This window comes from Megachile rotundata, chromosome 6 (assembly GCF_050947335.1).
Source record: "Megachile rotundata isolate GNS110a chromosome 6, iyMegRotu1, whole genome shotgun sequence".
NCBI classification, from domain to species: domain Eukaryota; kingdom Metazoa; phylum Arthropoda; class Insecta; order Hymenoptera; family Megachilidae; genus Megachile; species Megachile rotundata.
The window spans coordinates 10,379,631-10,402,620 of NC_134988.1; the positions used below are offsets into that span (position 1 = coordinate 10,379,631).

The window sequence follows — 22,990 nt, forward strand, 5'->3', positions numbered from 1 at the left end:
CAAGCATTTCATGTTTGTTTATTTAGAAACTTACAGTTCAGAAATTTAGCAATTCGCCGGTTGGGAAATTCAAACATTTGCTAATTTAGAAATTTATTCATTTGGAAATCTAGAAATTTATAAACAGAAATATCGATCTAAATCGCGAGTTTGCGAAATCGATTCGGGAAGAGCCACTAGAATCATCCGCGTATCCTCTTTCTTTTGTTGCTTCTGTTTAAATCGCTCACGCGTTATTCTTCGCGATCGTTCTTTTTCCGTGACGTCGAACAATGTTCACGCGACTCCGTTGCAGTTCAGTGAATCGCAATTGATATTAAAACACGCATCGCGAATTCGTGTTTCTCACGATTTATGCTAGCCCGATAACCGCGTATTCCGATTTTTCTACTGTCGCCGAACACGTTCGTACGCAATTTGTGACAGCGAATAATGATCGTCTTGCTTCAATGACTTGCTTGTTAATTTGTTTGTCGCCTTGCGTATCCGTGTTATTAACCATTTCTTCGGGCGTCGTTTATTAACGGTCTCGCTCTGATTACATTCAACAGCGTACAATACGTCGAATCGGTATTAGTTCCGCGGATTATTTCTATAACTTTAAATTTCTTTCGGTGACCTTCATCGTTTCAGACAATAACAACATTCATAAGGCACTTCGAATTTCGCCATTTTTAATATCTGTACATTTATTCCGTTTCTTCCCCTGGGAATTTCATTAAATTCCTCTCACACTTGCATTTTAAAATTTAACAGAAAGTTTCATATCATTGGTATGTTAATTTTTAAATTTTCCATGAATTTGATATTTGTGAATATCGAGAATATTGATCGTTCTAGGTCTTCATGAAGTTCTAGTAATTTTCGATTTCCTCGATAGTTAAAATTTGATTTCCCATCGACTTTATGCTAATGCATCGACCCAACTTTCCGTGCACATGTCAGGCCGGATCGTAGACGGAATTTGTTAAAAGTTCGTAGTCCGTTGCGACACGCACTCACGCGCCTCGTATATTGCGTGCGACTCGTGTGATCAATAAATCGGTCTGTGCAGCACGCACACGAACGCATCCGTCCGTGTACGCACGTGTCGTGCACACAATTGCAGACCACTCTAAAACGCAGCCTAAACGTAAGACCTTTTTCGTGCGTCTGCACAGTGGTGTATCACGAAAATCCACGCGCAGGTCAGAACGTTTCGACGTGGATAAAGTTTCACCTTCGCAAAAGCCCGGGGTTTTAAGAATATCGTGAAAGCAAATGAAAAGGTTTTTATTCGGAATGGCGGCTATATATATGTAGGTTGTTAAAAATAATTGGGACTCTGTTTTCATTCGGACGAGGCAACGCTCTCGATAAGCGGTCTATATTTTTGGACGATAGATATTCACGATATTAAATAGATAAGATTACTTTTGTCCGCTCTACAAGAGAAACTTCTATTTTAATTTGCGTTTTTACGAGTTGATTATACAGTGGGCGTTTCGTTAATTAATTTTTAGAAAATTAGTTTCTGCATATCTTCGGAGATCTCCGTAACAGATAGCCGAGTTTTTCGTGCTAATTATGGGATAGCTGATTTGTTTCTGCACGAATTCTATTTCAGAGTATAGCCGTTACAGAAATTGCATTCGGTAATTTCGAAGTCAAATTTCGGTATTAAACAGCTGAGTTATTTTAATTCGCGTGTTGTACCGGGCACGTACTTTGTAGGCAAATATGAATATTCGTTGAAATTAGTTAACAAACTCCGATTTAACGTACCGTAATTCGAATATCTCCACTCACTGTGTATCGCATTTCGAACGTGTATAAATTCCTATACGGAGAAATTTGCTATTCCGTAAAAAAAATACAGCGAACTTATGTGTAGGTGATGGGTGAATTTTTGTCGGAATTAACCGTATACGTTGGTTCACTTTCTCCTTGGTCTATCATCTTATAACTGGCTTCCCGTCGTGTTTTTGATAAATTCGATACGAAACTTCCTGAACGAACGGGATGTTGGACAAGTAACAAATGTACGCGCATGTATTATCTTTTAGCGGGTAATGCTTCGTGTACTCGTTTCTGAAACGTTTTAAATTAAAAACACTAACCGTATCTCTAAATCTTGTAGCCATTCGTTATCTCCTTGCAATTCGATTATTTTTACCGGTGATATCACTATTCGTCAGACTTTGCAAATTATTTGTGAGAGAAAAAATTTTTATTATTTTATGAAGTAATTATTAAATTTTTTTATTTCTGTAAAGTAACAGTAATAGTTTTCATACAAATACGATTGGAAAGAATCACTCGGAGCGTCTTTCCGCATGGCGAGTGATGGCTATTTGATCGATAGCTCGAGCCCTTCGCTTTTTCACCGTCACACTATATTGCGACCCTTTTTATTAATGACTGACTCACACGCATCCCGATAAGCCGTGATAGACACGAAGCAACGTTTGCGTGGCGTTTTCGAGTCGTTATTTCCAGCCACGCACGAGGCTCTATCTTTCCGGGCGATTTATTAACGCTCACGCTTTTGCACACGTTGTATCATTCACGATTTCTTTGTCCTCCGTTTCTACGAGGGGTTGTTTCCCTTTCTGTATTTGCACTTACAAAAGTTCGACAAAGAAATCTGACGATGCAGCATTTGTTCCTGGTATTAAAACGCCGTATCTCTAGATACTCAAATTTACAAATTTAAATTTTCAAAAGCAATTTTGAAGTAAATTATTAGGAATAATTTTTTAGAAAATTAAGTCTTTATTATCAGTCAAACGTAAAATAATATTGAAATAACGTGAATTAAAAAGGAAAAGCTTAGGTCAATCCAACGTCACCCGAAGAGTTATCGGTTCATTTTATAAATCCTCCCGAATTTCAGTGCGAATGAATCTAGCGGTTCCGGTGAAAGCGGTGTGAATGGTTTAATCCGAAGGTGAATTAAACAGTCAAATTTATGTTTCCTTTTTTACGTGAGGTTATTTTTCATACGTAGAACTCGTACAGGAAGGAGAAGTTGGACAGTCTGAGGATTAATAAATATCTTTACACGACCACTTTAGAATTGGGACATCAAAGAACACGATAGATCAGAAGCGACTGATAAAAGAAGTGAAATGCTCGCTCATTGTTTTTAAATACACATTTATCGGGTTTGATTATCGATCCTACACGCGTCTCGCAATCCCGCGGTTACGATAGGCAGTGGAACAAAGTCAAGCGGTATGACGCGTCTTTGTGAAAATATGAAATCGATCGAGACATCCGGGGACAAATCTCTTGTCTCATCGGTTCGATAACTCGTAAACACGCGTTGATACGTCGCTGATTTTGATCGTTTTGTGAATAATTGGATATTTTTTGATTCATTGAGTCGGAGAGGAAAGTTCTGTTACGACACGTAATTTGGGTAACTCGAATATTTAAATTATAATCTACTGATTAACTTCGTAGAATAATCTAAATATCTGATCACGTTCTGGAAGTTTCGTCCTCTAAAACTCACAGTTCTACTAATTGAATTATACGGTAATTTAATCACGTTGTACTTCAATTATATATTAATTTCATTAGATACTACATAGTAATTTAACTAGATTGTATTTCAATTATACAGTAATTTAATTACGTTGTAATTGATTATGTAATTCAATTAGATCGCAGTTACATAATTCAAAGTTTTCAATCGATTCAATCGCTAATTACTGTAATCAGCGACGTAATTGAATTACGCTAATGGTAATATGAATTTTTGAATAATTCTTCCACGTCTTATTACCTTTCGTTGTGGTTAGCGCATAATTTATAATTCCGATTTCAGTTATATCGTATTTTATAATTGTGCATCGAGTGGAATTACGAATTGCATTGCAATTTAATTGAACGAGAGATCCGGATTACAAATTACAATGGAATTAAATTACTTTGTAATTATAATTCGCGGAGTAATTCAATTGTAATTGTTCACGACTCGGCTAGCGCGCGACCGCACGCGTATAGAGTGGAAAACTATAGTCCCGAAATAATTATTATCCACTATAAGCGAATATACTAAAGAGAGAGGTGAACCCACGGTTGGCGAGACGTTGCAAAAACAGTGCAAATTAACCGAATTATGGAAGCGTCACGTTTGCTAATGATTTATGCGCGACAATGTGCCGGTAATTGGCGGCGAGCAACGCAGCGAGCGACGCGTAGCGCGACGCGGTCTGTCCACCGATTAATTAATGAATTGACGAGGCACGAGATTGCGGCCGCGAAATCATGTACATACATTCGTCAACCGGTAGACGGTCAATTGTCGAATTGAACGTAAACTTTCCTCACCGAATTTTTCGATCGACCACCAGGCAGGAAGTGCAAGAAAAACATTTCCAGTCGATATATTCGGTCGACCGGTGTACAAAAACGCTCGAACCTCGCGCAGAGACTAATAAATAGGCAAGGCGATCGTTCGGTGATCGAGTAACGCAATAAAAAGATAATTACCGGGAAAATGGTAGCCAATAATGGCCGGGTGTAAAATTTTACAAGCGAACGATCGTGTCCTGGTCGATGCACAGTCTACGGTTTCTTTCGTAATACTACCGCGATGAAAATCTCTCCGATGTTTTTTTTTGTCGGCCCTCTCATCTCGGGTAGACTTTTTGGGTACTCGTAAAATCGACCGGTTTCGAGAATACAATCTCTCTAACGTAATAATTCTAAGGTATCGTTCGAAAGTGAGACGACGGGAATTGTTTCAGAATGGTCTCCGAGCGGCGAACCGCAATGAGATAACAGAAATTAAGGGTTCTAGGGTCTGTAGCTACGTACCTGGATGGAAAACGTACACACGTACACCCGTGGGTACTTCTAGCCACGTACATATACCTGCTGAGACCGAACCGGGCCTCGAGGGAACGTAGCAGCTGGCCCGATAATTGCGCCGGCGATATTATTAATGGTCCCAAAGATTTGCTTCGGCCGAGATCCAGGTATACAGTACTTGCACGTTGTGTGCCTAATCCCTGGCCAACGTGAAAAAGTACAGGATGCAACCGTGGCACAATGATATACGCCATTGCCGATGCCAAAACGTGAACACATTTCGTTCACTTTCTATTTTAATTTATCCTGTATTCATTTTTACTCGTACTTCTAGATACTCAAAAAATTAATTCACTCCTTTATATTTTGGAAGAAATACAAGAACTATATTTAAGAAAATATAATATTTTTAGTACTGAATCTTGAAAGTATTGTTAGTATACACAAAAATTATTTTATTATATTTTTGGAATATCTATAAAGATAATAAACTATAATCTATATCTATACATAATTTAATGTATCTATGCCCAAACTATCATTTGCTTGTTTGTTCATAAACATACTCAAATACCTCACTACTTTCTGTACATACATTTCATCTCTTTTCTTCAAAAATAATTTGCACAGTCTAGGTGTACCAAATGCATATTTGCAAGGAGTGTTCTCCACGAAATTTTTGTTGAATCACACAGGCGAAAAGTACCCTTTTCATTTCGAAGTAATTCGTGCAAATTTTTCGGATCCACAGATTTAGTCGAGCAAACGAGGGCCAGAATTTCTGAGATTCTTTCCACGAAGGGTCGGGGGTGTTTATTTTCGGTCCGAAACGGAATGTTAGCTCGGCCGCTGCACACTTTCATTACAGCTTGTAAACGAGTGAAAACCCCCTCTGGTAATTCGAGCGTTACGTACATTTTCTTCTTTTTCGAAGCCCAATTTCCGTTCGGAGCGTTGGGACCTGACGGGATTTTCCTGGGTATTGCCCGCATGAAAATCTGTTTCCACTTTCGGTTTCAAAGACTTTCGTCGGCGTAGAAAATAATCCGAAGGAATACGGAATCAAGGACGTTCGATAATTTTCATTCATCGTAACGTTTTCGTCTTTCCTCACACGCCAACCGATATTATTCCTCTTTAATATTTAAACCTTGACGTCAGATCTTTTGAGAGACGATGAAAATCGTGCATTTCTATTCTCCGTTCGGTCGCGAATACATTTCAATATTTTCGAGCGATTTCCGCTCAACTGCAAAGTCTTTGTGCAACTTACCGCCGCAGGTCTCTTTGAATATTCTTTCACGTCCCAAGATTTTAGATTTTTGTAAAAATATCGATCTTCTCGTTAGAAGTTTTTTTGAATGTCGAGGATGCAAAATCTTTGTGCAACTTATCGCCAGAAAATGTTTCTTTGAATATTCTTTCGCAGTCGAAGATTTTAGATTTTTGTAAAAATATCGATCTTCTCGTTAGAAGTTTTTTTGAACGACGAGGATGCAAAATCTTCGTGCAACTTACCGTCGCAAAATGTTTCTTTGAATATTCTTTCACAGTCGAAGATTTTTTGTAAGAAAATTTTTTCGAACGTCGAGGATGATTTTTGAAAATTTCGTATCGGTGCAATTGAAATGTATCGCTCGAAGTAGCCGGTGTATCAGTTTTACAAACAGTTTAGACGGAATAAAAATGTGTATTTAAGATTCAGACAGCGAGTATTACGTATTCATGACTTTTTACGTTCCTCTCCACCCTATTTGTGTTTATGGAAATTAGTAATTTTGTAGCGTACATTATAGAAACGCCGGGAATTACCAATTTTGTTGCATACATTATGGAAACGTTGGAAATTAGCAATTTTGTAGCATGCATTATAGAAACACTGGAATTGAGTAATTCTGTAACATACATTATAAAAATATTACAAATTGGTAATTTTGAACATGAATTACACTAACTATTCATGACTGATGGCTTATCGTTGTTTCTATGCACTATTGTAATTTGCCCATTAATTCTGTGGAATTTACAAGTTTGCATAAATTAAAAACTTATCGGTTATATTATAATATACTTAACTTCGATATAGGAATTCTTTTCGCTACTTTTTTTGGACTTAAATATAGATCGTATAAAATCATAGACACTGACAACGTTGTCGGTATTAATAAGTACAGCGTCAACAAATTACTTCCAAGAATAATTGAAGCACAAAAACGCAGATTATTTCAACATAAAACAGTCATTAAAGCATTTTATCCTCCAATTATTCCGAGCAATGAAGTGCATACATACTTTGTAAGAGATCAAGAGTGTTTATCAGGCAAGAACGTATCTCGTTTAATGCAAAGCAGATAACGAATCGATAACCGTATATTTTCTTATCATTCCACGTTTCTTTTACGTCCTTCCACGATTATGCTTTATAGCCCGTAATCCATCAAACAAACGAAGACAATTTTGGTAAGAGAGCTTCCGAGAATCCAGCCATTTACAACCATTCAATTTTGCATTCTATTCAGAATCAAACATCCTTCTCGTACGGTTTCTATGAATGCATCGTGAAAATTCCGGTTCGTTCATGATTGAACTCGAGCCAAAAAGCTTCATGACTTTCTGCTCGACAAAGCCTCTTCGTCTTTGAGATCTCTATTGTACACCGCTAGAGACAGAAAAAAACAAGTATTCACAAAAATTTCCAACTCGGAGAAATGTTTAAAATACGAAGATTTTTTACACCGTTCGCATTTAATTATCCATCGCCACCGCAAACGCTGTACTTCGCCCAGGATTTCAAATAACCAATTAAGTTTTGAATTTAATTAAGCACTAATTAACAATTAACGTTTAACTCATGATTAAATTTCCTTTAATTAAAAATTCAATTGCAATTGTTAATCGAATACCTTTCAAATTGCAAATTAAAATTTAATTCCGATCTTTACTTTGACGAGTTTAAATTAAAATTTCATAGCTTCCTGATTGAAAAATATTTTAATGTCAATTATGCTGTAATAGTTCGACCTCTTCTAGCGATACACGAATAGAAGAAAATAGAAAATTTTTACAGGAGAAAATATTTGAAGACACGTTGACAACGAGAGATCTAGTAAATTTATTTTGACATCGTGGTAGGAGTTTGATAGATAAATCAATTTAGGATAATAGCAACGGTAGGCGGTTAAGGAGGATCTTTGTAAAAGGCGAACGGAGAGCCACACCTCGAATTCGCCACATTCCGATACATAATCTCGGTTCGTTCAGATCGTTTCCGAGCATCCGCTCTTTCCTCGATCGATTCTCGAACATTTCCCGCCGGTGCATAAATATCGAGGCTTTATCCGCACGAGTCGGTCATTAGCTCGCGATTTTCCTCGCCGGAACCTCAGGAAAATCGTATCGAACAGTAATCGCTCGCGATTACGCTTTTAAACGCTAATTACTAACGCGAAACGAGCCAGAGTTATCGCTTTAATCGCGATTTAACGATTCGTTTTCACGGAGTCAGCTTTTCGAGCTAGAAACTAGATGCTGTTTAGTCGTGTTCTCTTAAGAGTTGCGATCGTGTTGCTCAACCGACGAAATTAGCCAGTCACTTCACCTTGAATAACGTGGTAAGTGCGATAAATTACGGGCGACCGAGCTGACGGACGGGAGAAGAAAAAACTTCGAGCCGATCGTCGAAATGTATTTATGATACGCAGCTTGCATGAATGATCGTTATAGACATGCTTCCTCTTTTATCTCTGAACTTGGTTCACTTGTTAACACGTTCGCTAACATAAACGGATATTTGCGGTACGGTAATTGCTGTGGACTGTCGTTATTTTGCTACTGACGGTATAGCAAATACGTGCTAATGGCCATCAAAGTTATGAGCGAAACTATAACAAAAATTATTTTATTTTACTTTTGAAATAACTATCATCTATAATAATATTATCTGTCTATAATAACAATAAACTACAATCGACATCTATCTATAGTTGTTTGTTCATGAACGTACTTAAATACTTCACTACTTACATATGCAATTCGTCGAAATTGTACGTCAGAGTTACAATGTGCCGAAAATATGTACGTGTGAATGTGTTGAAGTACAATGCGTTGCAAATTCGATGCATTAAAAATACAAAGCTGGCGTAGTTGAGAATACAGTGTATTAAAAATACAGATTTGACAATAACGCATCAAACAATACAGTCCGACAATTTGACTATAACACGTCAAAAATATAATTTGCCCAAAAAGCTGAAAGTACAACACTTAAAAATTATGAAGTATCAATGTTACCCAGTACACGGCCATATAGCAAGATCTAACCGTGTGCTCTGAAACGTAGAATTCGCAAAATCCATATCAAGTATTACTCATTGCAGCGATAACAGAACGTTTGATAGAAGCATTTATCGCGCTTTACCAAATCGATTACCAATTGTGTGTTTAAATTTACTCGTGTTTAGCACTGTCTCGTTGCAACAATAAACGTCAACGGTATTAACGATTATTTAGATAAAGCATTATCATTTCCTGAACCAATCATTCGCAAAACAATAAACATATTTCTCAACCGTAGTAATCGTATTTCTTTTGTTCCTTTAGCGAGAAACGGATGCTCGTAATCGATCTTAATTCCGATCTCCCGTATCTGTCTTGTCCCACCGATCTCGCGGTTTTTCGCGATAAAAACGCAATATTCTGCAGCCGAGTGCAAGATAACGCGTTCCATATTGCACAGAGCCGACGAGATAACACTGCTCGTCCGTTATTTACGTACGAGCCTGCAAACGCTTGGAGCATTGTGCTGCATCGGCAGCTTTTTTCCATTTTCATCGCAGTTCCTCCGCTCGGACGCGATCCCTTTATTTTTCCTGCTTCTGTCCATACGGAATCGATTCCGAGCCTCGTTCTGTATCTACCGTGTTATTTATGCTTGCGATTAAATTCGTGTCGGAGCTGTCGCGTTTTAAACGAGTTTCACCCGGAGCACAAACATGCGCACCATATACCGATCGACGGTCTTTTTTTCTTCGGAAAGTGCTTTCTCGAGCAAGAAATCGCTCGGAGATTTTTATCGAGACGATTTGCATCAAAAATCTTGCTCTGTTACTTCTACTTTTTTTATATTTTTAAATTTACCGCGTTTCGGTAATGGACGATATGAGGCTGCAGATGGTTTCATTACGAAGTGGCGACATTGTAACAGCGGTGAAATTTAAACGGGTGATAAGCGTGGACAGCACGTTGAAATTATACGACATTCCCGTTGAAATTAAGACGTAGCGGTATTCATTGACACAACGCAAGTTGAAATTACATTTAATTAGAATTACTAATTAAAATTAGTCAGTGACACGCAATGATAGACGTCTTAAAATTACAACACGTTGCAGTTAAAATTGCAACACGATGTTACAATTAAAATTACATGACGTGATTAAGTATCAAAATTTCAAAGTATTTTACAGTGCATTTAAATGTAAGACATGTTGAAACAAATTGCTACAGACAGATTTTAGCGAATAATATTCTTCTAATTAAAAGTGCGACCTTTCTACACATTTTTTTAAAATAAAAATTGAAATTACAGGTTTTTCAGGCCCATACGTTCCAGTCATTGATTTTACGACTAGAAAACCAGACTCTTCGTTTACAGTAAATATCACATATAGCAATTTAGATCTAGTGGTGTATAATCATAGATATTTGTGCTATCGAGTACGCCACAAAAACGCTATCGAAACGCTCTTATAATTGTAATTAGCTCCGGTGGAGTACATAAACCTCGTCGACAATTCGGAATTAAATATCTCTTTAATTATCGAGAATTTACGCCCAAACCATATACAGTCATATCCGTAATAACATTATCTATGAACTCGAAGCTCATTAGAATCCGGAGTAGCCATTAGACGTTTCCTTCTATTGCTTCAATTTTCCCTTTCTTTTTCACTTTGTTTCACGATGGTCAATTTGGACGTCGAGCTTATGACTAGCTCATTAACGGCTTCGATTACGGAATGTCTCCTAATTGGATGACAAGAGAATCACGAGAGCGCGTCGGTTATCAAAGGGTCGTCAACCTGACGTACAACGACGAGCCGATCGAGGAAATACCTGTAAACATACGTCGGTTACATGTAGACTCGCGTTCCCGGTGTTCTGCGTATCGATACGTGTCTCCTGATAAGCGTAATCGCGCGATTTCTCATTTACGAACCTGGAAAAGTACACGAGGATTAGGAAAATGGAGGTAACCAGACGGTGTTTGCGCGCGACCGTGTGGCGCAAATAACGCAATTTATCTCCCGAAACCCTATATTATATTCGGTCTTTTGTCCCGGGTTGTTTTCATTCTCCTTTTTACGATACACTGATCAAATATTTTCGTTGCGAATTATTTCTTGGCGGGAGAAAAGTCTCGAATACGGTACGATACGGTTCATAACTTTTACTATAAATATTTTATATTTGGTCGTAGACAGTTTTAAACAATTTTCATGTACACAACTTACTGTGTATTAGGGGAAAAATAATGTGGAAGATAAGGTACACTTGTGCATTTGAATCATACACATGATATGTGATACGTACATATGACATATATATACATACATGCTTATGATAAGGCACACTTGTGCATTTGAATTATACACATGATATATGATACATACATACATATGATGTATACATACATACAGGTGATATATAATACATACATACTTATGACAAGACACACTTGCACATTTGAATCATACACGTGATATATGATACATACATATGATGTATACATACATACAGATGATATACAATACATACATACTTATGATAAGGCATACTTGTGCATTTAAATCATACACATGAATATGATACATACATATGATATACAATACATATGATATACAATACATATGATATACAATACATACTTATGACAAGGCACACTTGTGCATCTGAATCATACACATAATATGTGATACATATGATGTATACATACATACATACACATGATATATACATGCATACATAGGACAAGACACACTTGTACATTTGAATCATACACATGAATATGATACATACATATGATATACACATACATAAATATGATATATACATACATGCATATGACAAGGCATACTTGTGCATTTAAATCATACACATGAATATGATACATACATATGATATACAATACATACATACTTATGACAAGGCACACTTGTGCATCTGAATCATACACATGATATATGACACATATGATGTATACATACATACATATGATATAAATATACATACATACACATGATATATACATGCATACATATGACAAGACACACTTGTACATTTGAATCACACACATGAATATGATACATACATATGATATACACATACATACATATGATATGTGTATACATACATACATATGACATATTATAAACACAATGATTCATATTGTTTATATAACAAGATGCATTGTCTGTCAATTTATCAAACATTGTCTGCACTGAATTTTATAACAAAATAAAGAACTTCTCTTTTCTTAGAGAAAACATGTAATGTATAACATAAGCCATTTTCATGTGCCTGCAAGAGTACACAAAATGGCGGACAATCTGCACTAATTTTGCAAATAGTTGTTTCGCAAATAGCTAGATAGGCGAAAGTAGTGTACGCGTTCAGAATACACACGTAGAAAGTACATATGTGAGGTTCAAAAGAAAGTGTCATCCGTTAAATTTGAAATGTGTGTACATGTTGACGTTAACGGTACACGCCCGTCGGTGGAACACGGTGAAAGTCATTTGTCCACGGCGGGCTGATTATTATGCTCTCCGGGCAATCGTCATTCAATTATTACACCGATGGCCCGTCTTCGAGCGGCGTAATTACGGCGGACGCGCGAAATCCCGGGCCGCCTACTGCGTTGCGCGAAATTCAACGCGTATGCAAATTGTTCCACGCTGCTGTTCAACACCTTTCGAATTCAATTTGCGTCCGCTTGCAGCGTCGGGAACACGATATTTTCGTGACAGAGACGCTCAGCACTCTGTAAGTACCTTGGAGGCGATCGTCGAACGCCTTTTCAGCTTTGTTTCCATCGAATCGGGTCATTATTATTCTTCAATTGTTGCTGCCGTTCGAAGAACGATAGCTATTCAATCGCCGATTCTTTTTTTAACTTCTGATCACCACTTGTTCGATTTACGCTTTCTACTTAATTCAGCGACGATCTTTTCGCACCGTTTCGTTCGATATTGTGTTAGGTTGGCGAAATTGATATCGGTGGTTAAAAGTTTGATTAGATAATAGAGGATTACTTTATGAATAATCTGTATATTCAGATCGAAATGGAAAACTTGGAATTTTGTAAGCTCGGAAATTTACACGTCTCGTATATCTCATATGTTGTGTATGATCTCGTATGATGTACTCATATGTGTAATTTCTTTCCATCATAAGTAGTCACATCTCAAGTAATTCTACATTCAACTAAAAATTAATTAACCAGTATCTAGAAATAAAAATAAATCCACAGTATCTAGAAAAGAAGTGGCAAAATTTTCCCGTAGATAATCTGCAACAGCTGGTATGAGATCGTAAACAGAAAGAAACGCAAGATCAACAACTCCCAGAAGAAAATCCATAAATCAGTCTAAGGATTAAAGGAAAGGCGTAGCCGTTAGAAAAACTAGATTAAACATGGTAATCGGTCTGAAAATGCTAATGAAATAACGGGAATGTTATTGAAAGATATTCTATTTAAAAAAAAACAATCATAATGAAGTGCTAGAGAATACTCGATGAGCGTGTGCAGTAACCGTGATAGACGTTGTTGACTCGTGATTACGTACGCGTGTTACGCGAATTTCAACGCGTATGCAAATGCATCGGTATCAAGGTGTTAGCGAACAACTTTCGAGCCGGCACAACATTGTATATGCGTACGTTATACATAGAACAATATCTTTGCATCGTTTCGTGTAATCTCGTGAAATCTTGTTACTCGCCTGGTCGGATATCTTGATATCTCCCTGTAATTGCATTCACCGTGTTCGATCGATGGCGAATCAAGGTCTGCGGACTACAGATGTGACTACTGATACCTTTATCGATGAATATCGATAGTATCGGAATGTTATCGACGGCTCGGTGTATCGCGTTGATATCTGAGACGAATAGAGCCACTGGTGAACTAGCTTCTGGGCTCTCAAATATGTGGATTTATGAACTTGTAGGTTGTTGTGGTTTTTTGGTTGAGAAGGTCTTAGGTTTTTGTATTTTTCAATTTTTAGGAACAGATTTGTAAAGTTTCAATTTTTTTGTAGAAGACTTATAACTGAATAGACATTAATTAACAAAACAATATATAGACGTTTAATTAAATTTTCGAAGGAAATTATTAACGTTAACAGTTCAAGGATAATATAGGACTGAAAATTAAACGAACGTTCATAGCAGTGATGCGTTTTTCAACGAACACACACCACTTGTAACCACCATTCACTCCGTTCAGGAATAACTATAATAATTTTTAAGGAATAACTATAATCATTAACGGGTTACATAAACAATATGGAACCATTAAATGCCTACAGTCTCAAATTATCAAATTTCCAAATTAGTAAATTTGTAACATTTCTAAATCTTTGAATTTCTAAACCTCAAAATCTCTAAATCTTCAAATCCTTAAATCACGAAATTCTTAAATTTCCAAATCCCTAAGTCTAGAGACACCTAAATCTTTAAATCTCCAATCCTCCAAATCCCTCAATTTCGAAATCTCTGAATCTTCAAATCCCTACATCTCCAAATTCCAGAATCCCCAAATCCCTAAATCTCTAAATTTAAAAATCCCTAAATTTCGAAATATTTAACTCTCGAAATCCCTAAATCTCCAAATTCCAAAATCTTCAAATCCCAAAATTCCCAAATCCCAAAATTCCCAAATCCCTAAATCCTCAAATCCCAAAATCTCTAAATCCCAAAATTTCCAAATCCCAAAATCTCCAAATCCCAAAATCTCCAAATCCCAAAATCTCCAAATACCAAAATCACTGAATCCCTAAGTTTCCAAATCTTTAAACCTCCATATCCCTAAATCCCTAAATTCTGAAATATCCAATTCCCAAAATTTCTAAATCACAAAATTTCCAAATTCCAAAATCTCCGAATCCCAAAATCCCCAAATACCTAAATCTCCAAATCCCAAAATCTCCAAATCTCTAAACTTTCAAATCCCAAAATCTTCAACTCCCTAAACCTCCTAAGTCCCTAAACCTCCAAGTCCCTAAACCTAAATCCCCAACTCTCCAAATCCCAAATTTGTTCAAATCCCCACCTTCCAAGACCATCGAATATCAACACAGTATCGACAAGCAAAAGTCACGCATTTGCTACATAACTGATAGCGGATACAACGCGTGTGTCCGCCGGTGAATGAAAGATTCATAGAAAACGCGTGGTAAGCGACGGGTGAAACGCAATAAAATACGTGTGTATTGAAAAAGTACCGTGATCCGTGGCGTGGAATAACGCAATAGGGCGTTGTTGACTCGCGATTAACAAACGCGTTGCGACGCACTGCAATGAGGCTCGCGAATCGCACCGTGGAATAATAAAACGATCCGCGGATTCGAGGAAGCTCAATGCACGTCGACGCGACGTCCTTGATTCGCTTCGACGAAATTTTTCTTCGCCAATGAAATATTTAAACGTTGTATCTTTTGATTTATCGCGTTACCGTATCGTCGCACCGTCGACAAACACCTCTGATAAAAAGAAACGGTTGCATACCGACTGATGGATGGATTTTAAATGTCTCCAACACACAACTATTACAGACAGGAAACTCTTCTCGTCTTCTAAGGGTGGGTTAGACTTTTAACCCTAGTAATAGTGGAGGAGAATGTGATATGTGATAAATCTGACAGTGTGGAAATCTGATAGTGATTGTAATCTAACGGGTGGCGATTTAATTCTTGTGGTAGAGAACCAGAAAAAACTAACATGTGAAACGAATTGGGTTTTGATTCTAACAGATGTGATTGTAATCTAACGGGTGGCGATTTAATTCTTGTGGCAAAGAACCAGGAGAAAATCTAACATGTGATACGAACTAGGTTTTGATCCTAACACATGTGATAATGCAAAATGTGGTTATGATTTAATGGGTAGAAAATCTAGCAGTGGTAAACGTGGTTGTAATCTTAGCTTTGCAACGGGTGGGCATTTAATTCGTGCTCATCTGCAACAAAACCACCTATTCAGTTTTTGCTGCTCTCGTATATCAAACGAGTCTTACAAGACTTGAATCACACGATCCCCCACGTACAATTTACTTTTTCTCCACTTAAAACGAGAAAGTTTGTAAAAAGATCGAAGCAAACGAAGCTACAAAAGCAACGATCGCTAATGATGTCGAGTCGTCGATCCTCTCTCGATAGCTTCATAAATCACTTCCGTAGCAGACGTATGCAGATCAGCGTCTTTTTACGTCGAATTCCCCTTTGTGCATTTCGAAATATATACGGTTGTTACTTCGGACGCGAGTAATTAATGGCAGTTAGATAAAGAACATCTTTGGCTTCCTAATTATCTCGTCCGATATTTGATGCCCGGACGACGCAAAACAATTTTCCGGAATTTTCACTGTTGGCATTACACTGTTTACAGTGAACGCGTGGTTTAATCGCGAACAAACGAGTCGATCGATCCGTTCAAAATATATTCAGGGACACGCGATTCATTCATACGATATAATGGAATATGTCGGTCACGCACACGTGGAACGCAGCTCATTTTCATCGCGATTTTACGCAAACAGTGTTCTGCAATCGAAACACCTGATCCAGAGAATGAGCCGTTGCTGGGATTATAGGTGAAAATTTCAACGCGTTAATGGTTACGGAATAATTAGACGATTACAGGATACGTGTATGAATTAACCACTTTAATTCGCACGCAGACAATCGACCGACCATTAAACCTTTATTATCCAATATTTTTATTTTCACAATGTAAATCGATGTAAAGATATTCATACAATGGGATCGTGGCGAAATATCGCGATATTTTCACATGGACTATCGCTGAATTAGTTCCCGTTTGTCCACGATTTCTGTGCACATTGTCCGACCGCTTTAGTGTAAATAATTTTCAATCTCGCCTCCGGGGATCCCGGTTCACCAGGGAAAATGCGTATTTAATTTCAGTATCGAAATTGAGATAACTAAGAACGTTCGCGTTCTCCACACCTCGTAACGCTTTCTAGGTATGCGCTTGCGAAATCACCCGCTGGTCATTATGTCAGTTTCATAATATGCAATTGCTCGGAGGCGTATGTGCTTTTTGACGTCTGCCTCATGTCAACTGTATCCGTACACTTTTTTACTGTTAACATTATGTTGTTAACCATTTAAATTTAACCTTAAATTATAATATTTATTCTTAGGCGAAGCTCTAAGGCAACATTCACATGTACATACTTAACACTAAGCTACCAAACCAGTCAAATGACCGCTCTACAAGTTTCTTATTATAAAGTACACATTTTATTAAAGTACATTCCTTCAAATCAGCATTGATTTTCATCAAAATAAAGAATAAATGTGTGCGCTAAATGTTTTGTCACTTGCTTATTTATTTTTTAACTTCATTTTTAATTTCAAATTAAGGTACACATTTTGTTAAAGTACATTCCTTCAAATCAGCATTGATTTTCATCAAAATAAAGAATAAATGTGTGCGCTAAATGTTTTGTCATTTGCTTATTTATTTTTCAACTTCATTTTTAATTTCAAGTTAAGTACACATTATATGTCGGTAGTTTAAGTTAAATTTCAAAATATAAAATATGTGGATTCATATTTTTGGGGTTCTATTATTACACCAAAGTGAGTAATTAATAGTTTCTAGCATTGAAGCTGGATACAAAGTAAATTCACAGAATTGTAAACAACCGCGATATCCACGTTATCAATTGTACACGTAGTTACTCCCGCGTTCATGATTTTCTCCCACCATTATAGCTGGTTTTCCTTTTGTTTCTTTCCGCTGGTTATTACACGAATTCGTGTCCGATAAAGATCTTAATTTCTTTCCTCCGGACAGCTAAGATCGGTGAGATCTGTCTCAGCTGTCGCATTGGCGCTTTTACTGGGATAAATTATTCGTGTCGGAAAATGGCGATTGTTATCGCACTGTATGTTCATGATGCAACGCGAGGAAAAACTGACATTCTTCGTGCTATCTATACTTGCTATGTTCAATTGCTAGATCCCTATACCCAAGACACATATAGAACGTATCAAATTGCGTTCTTCATGCTCGGAAATCGCTGTCGATCGAAGCAAAGAAAAGAGACATCTTACATGCTTTTCTCCCAACCGGAATTATAAACATTTAAATTCAAATTCCAATCTGATTGATCGATCGAACAAGCATGTGTAGCAAGATATACGAGTTTGCTTCTATGTTTCATTCAAGGTTTTGCCATTGATATCGAGCATCGTTACTAGGAAGTAAACGAGTAACGATTTCTCGAAAGTCGATCAGTTAATCGGAAAAGTACGGTGCGTGAGTCGTATGCTTCTTTTCCTGCTGTCGTGCAATTACTTGTTTCTTATCGTTGATCGATTATGTTCTTCGAAGGAGATGGATGAAGACCGATGCAATTGATCTTCATTACTCGTTAATTTTCTGATAATGTCTTCGTAGGTCGGTTAACTTTGCTCGCCGGTTTTCTTACGTGGTTTTATAGCGTTTCTGATAGTACGTTGGAGCGCAGTGTTAATTAATCATGAATTAATTGCTCGAATACTATGTACGTTATCTTCCTTAAGTGATACCATGTATTCTTTCGAAATCGCTCAAGATTAAATTTTAATAAAATACACTGTGAAATTTTAAATTAAAATATACAAAAGTGATAAGCGTAGCCGAATGTAGGAAATTCTCACATCCTGTCACCTATTCTGAATGATTAGATATAAGACCGAGTCAAAGAAGACTTCTTTTAAAAATTACCAGCATCATATTCAAAACTGATTGAATATTCATTCTGATATCCAGACAGAATGAGGACTGACTGAATCTTGATCCACTGCGTTCCTCAAACACTAGAACATAAATAAACAGTTAATATCTACAGCGTATTAACCGAGTCCCTTCTTCTTTGCAGAAGAGGAGACAAGAAGGCGGCTATATAGGAGGAGAGGAACGAGCAAGAGATCAAGAAGAGCAGAGGTCGAAAGGGGAATGATAATCAAGGACACAGGTGTTACACGAACATCGAGTGACCTGGCAGACGGTGAATCGTTGAGTGTTCTTCGAAGGGCGATAAAATATCGACAGATTAATCGTCGCGTTTCTCGACAACGGATGTCGGAATGACGCGTCGATCAAGCTGTGGCAGGGCAGAGGGTGCAATGACTTCGTTAAACGCGAAAAAGTGATACAAATCGTGGTTGTGCCGGAAAAGGCGGAGGAAAGTTTGGAGAAGCAAGAAGCCGGAGTCTTCGCATTTTTTTTAACTAAGGTAAATTATCAATTTGTTCTGATTCTAACTACAATATATCTTGATTTATTAAAAAAATTTTATACATTAGTTTGATGACTTGGTTTATTAGTTTGATGTCCAATTAGACATATGACATTCAAAGTTTCTAATAGAAGGTTTAGATGTGTATTTTGTGTTGTTTCAAATAAAGACTTTCATATCTAAATTGTAGCTGTAACTAGTAATATTCCATTTATAATTAGAAACAGTATTGAAATTTGAAGCAGCCTATTTAGTTTAAGGGACAAAAGGATTAAGCGGTAGAATAGAACGCAAAAGCAAGTTTGACAGAAATATCGAATTATCTTTTGTCGAGCGTTTAATGCGAATAGATCTTCCGGCATTTATCGATCGGTGTACAAAAATATCCCATAGGTCGCATGACGTGTCGGTTTACCCTGACAATAAACGCCGCATTGTTTTCAGAAGCGATTGCGGACTCATTGTCTCAGCATCCTGCAGCAACGGCGGGTAACTCACGATGTTATTATGAGATCCATCGTGACAATAGACTCGAGACCACCCTACACCTGACACTTTTCTCAAGATCGAACACGTGTTCGTCAGGAGCCCGTCGGTAACAGTAATCAAAATAACTCGTGAAAGCTACCAAAGAACTTCGTTCGAGGGGACATTCGCAAGGTCGAGGTGAAGGTTAATCGATCAAAAGAGAGAGAGATTCGGGAAGGAAGAAGAAGCGTAAGATCATCGTTTGACCTTGAAAGAAGATCGGAGGCATAGCACGAGGACGCTGTTCGGCTGTGCGGAAGAACGGCACAGGGTTGATAAGAATAGAGGGGTGCGTGGTGAAACGCGACGAGAGGGTGAAGTGAAGGTGTCCCCGTGGGGTGCCAGAGTGAGCACGATAGCACCTCTGGTACCCTCGGCCGTGGGTCCCGAGGGGACGGACGCCATGGCGGCCTCTTCGTCCTCGTCGAGCGGCGAGCAACAGTACTCACTCAGGTGGAACGATTTCCACTCGAGCATCCTCAGCTCATTTCGTCATCTCAGGGATGAAGAGGATTTCGTGGATGTGACCCTGGCATGCGACAGCAGCAGCTTCACAGCGCACAAAGTCGTCCTCTCTGCGTGCAGCCCTTATTTCCGGAGGCTCCTCAAGGTTAGTGCTCTTTCTTATCTTTCATTCTTCCTTTCTTCTCTACAAACTTCTTCTTGCTAATGGCGATCAATAAAATATTTGACAGAACATAAGGTACCACTCGAACTACTCACTTAACACTGAAACTACCAAACTGGTCAAGTGCTCCACAAGTTTCTTATTATAAGAAATGCTCCACTACGTTTCTTAAAATCAGCGTTGATTTTCATCAAGATAAAGAATAAATGTGTGTACTAATTTATGTGTCGTCGTTTGTTTATTTGTTTTTTAACTTCATTTCAAATTAGGTATACATTATATGTGGATAGGTTTAGCGTTCAGAGGTAAAAGTCATACGGTGAAAGTAATTCAGATTTGAGAAAGGTATTGAAGTGATAGAACATTTTTTCGTCTAGCAGTTCTAATAGATTTCTCTTTTAGTAGATTGACGCAAGTCGATGTTTTAAATAATCTACCACTTTTAACCTTCGATGACTCTACATTTTCTGACACCTTTCATCTTCGCAGCTTATGCTCGGAATGGAGAATTAGTTGCTGTAATTCTATTTGTTATTAAAACGGTGTTATTGTTGACGTTGCTACCTAGCCTGTTATTTGTTTATTAAATATTCAGGATTTTTTTCGGTGTTCAATCTAGTTCTCTAAGCGTTTCGAGCAGCAAGAGAATTCATTTCAAAGATAAAGGCTATAAATACGTCGAAAGATTAATACCTCTTTCCAAGAGCATCGCAAAATTACTAACGAGCAAATTATAATTAACGAAGCGTGCAAACATCGCACGATAAAAGAGAAGAAAATGAGAAGTTGAATAGAGACGTATGATTTACATAATGGACCAAATCCAGTGTACGAATCATTTTGTTGTTGCATTATTGAAAATGGAATATTTCGTTGTTTGTCAGTCCGAACGTTCAATTGTTTAATTATCGCGGGAATGTGTGTACATGTTCCGTGGAAATTTCCAAATTGGCGCGAGGTGAAATCGATCGGGCAGCTTTCACGTGAAAAATTCGTTGCCAGTTCACCGTGCACCGGAATCGGCACGAAACGGTCATTTCGTAATTTATGCAAATTATATTTTATTATATCTTGGTCTATCCGCGTCATTGAGACACGTAAACTATTCCGAACTCAGATACTTCAATGCTGATCGATCGTGAAAATATTTTCGATGATGATCTAACAAAGATTGTATATTTAACAAACACTTCTACTCCTGACAAGACAAAAAAATATATGTTGTACCGAAAAGTATTCAAAACTTCTTCAATGACTTCAAAGATTTTCAATGAAAAATCGACGGACTTTTTTTAAGAAGGGAATCGAATTGCCTTTACGCTGGCAAAAAGCGTTAAAAAATGATGGAAATTATTTTGTTAATTAGCATTTAAGATTTCTTTAGTAAAAAATGTTTTTTGCCAGTAAACAAAATTTTGATTACTTTTCGGTACCCTTAATATTTTTTTACTTCTTAAAACAAATGTAACAACGTCAAGATTCCTCAATTTTTAAAGAAAATATTTACGTAGCGCAATAAAAGGAGTCATGCGACTGGCACGAAGTGCAGGCATTATTTCTTTAATTGCAGTCATATAATTGCTATTGTATTCCCGTACAAACAAAAGAACCAGTAAAAACACGATTGCGTTTAACGAATGTTAATAGCTCGAGTACACGTCAATCGTTCCGAATTTTCTATAATTTATTCTCGAAATTGACCAGTTTATACCGCGCTGTCGATGCGAGAATGAAATTCAGATGGGCAATGTCTGCGGTTATGCCGAGAACGGAAGAGAGTAATTACGGGCTGGTGGAAGGAAGAATCCAGAAAGGACTTCCGGTTTAATTTACATAATAACGTGCCGTCAAAGTCGTCCGACAACGACCAAACTCGAATCCTTCTTGCCAACTAAAGGGACTATCGATCACTTGGATGCGTCGTCGCGATGTCAGGCATGTCCACCTATCTCATATGGAGAACCCGTTTCCCCCAGTCCTCCTTTGATCGATACTTTCATCGCTACCTTCTCGATGAAACTTCTATAAATCCAACTACCACTTTAAATATATCGTTACGGTTGTACACGTCAAATTATAATTTCTCTTTATTTCAATCTCTTTCGGATTTCGCCAAGACGATAACTTTAATTGGTACATGTTGCTGTTCATCGTGTGGTGCGAGTCTAAGTAATAACGATGAATAATAGTAACATGACGTGATACAACGCGTGGAAATGCATGGCAATGCAACGCGAATACAATTGTGGCGATACAACGTATGGGAATATCAACGCGTGAGAATAATAACGTATGGTAATATCGTGTGACGGGAATAGTACGCGGTGATACAACGCGAAGCGGAGAGGAATGGTAGGAGTACAATGCGGTGAAATACAACGCGGGGACATGCGACGCGCGGACATATGGCGCGTGGAAATACGATGTGTCGAAATTACAACGGAGGTGAAATTACAACACGTGGAAATTATGGCGCGTGGAAATTACGACGCGTAGAA

The 22,990-nt window shown here is 37.7% G+C and overlaps 1 protein-coding gene across 18 annotated transcripts in view; it reads left to right on the plus strand.

The window, feature by feature from the left end:
* The window catches only part of by (focal adhesion protein tensin), a 324,342-nt gene that overhangs the window by 1,327 nt on the left and 300,025 nt on the right, over positions 1 to 22,990 (plus strand). For 17 of the 18 annotated variants that reach the window (XR_013038337.1, XM_012285033.2, XM_012285037.2 and 14 more), the window contains exons 2-3: positions 18,977 to 19,333; positions 19,781 to 20,474. Coding sequence is in view for 17 of the 18 variants with exons in the window: in XM_012285033.2 (XP_012140423.1) it covers positions 20,268 to 20,474 (207 nt within the window). In the remaining variant the exon portion in view is untranslated. The remainder of the gene's footprint in view (positions 1 to 18,976; positions 19,334 to 19,780; positions 20,475 to 22,990) is intronic. The other variant, XM_012285034.2, reaches the window with a different exon arrangement.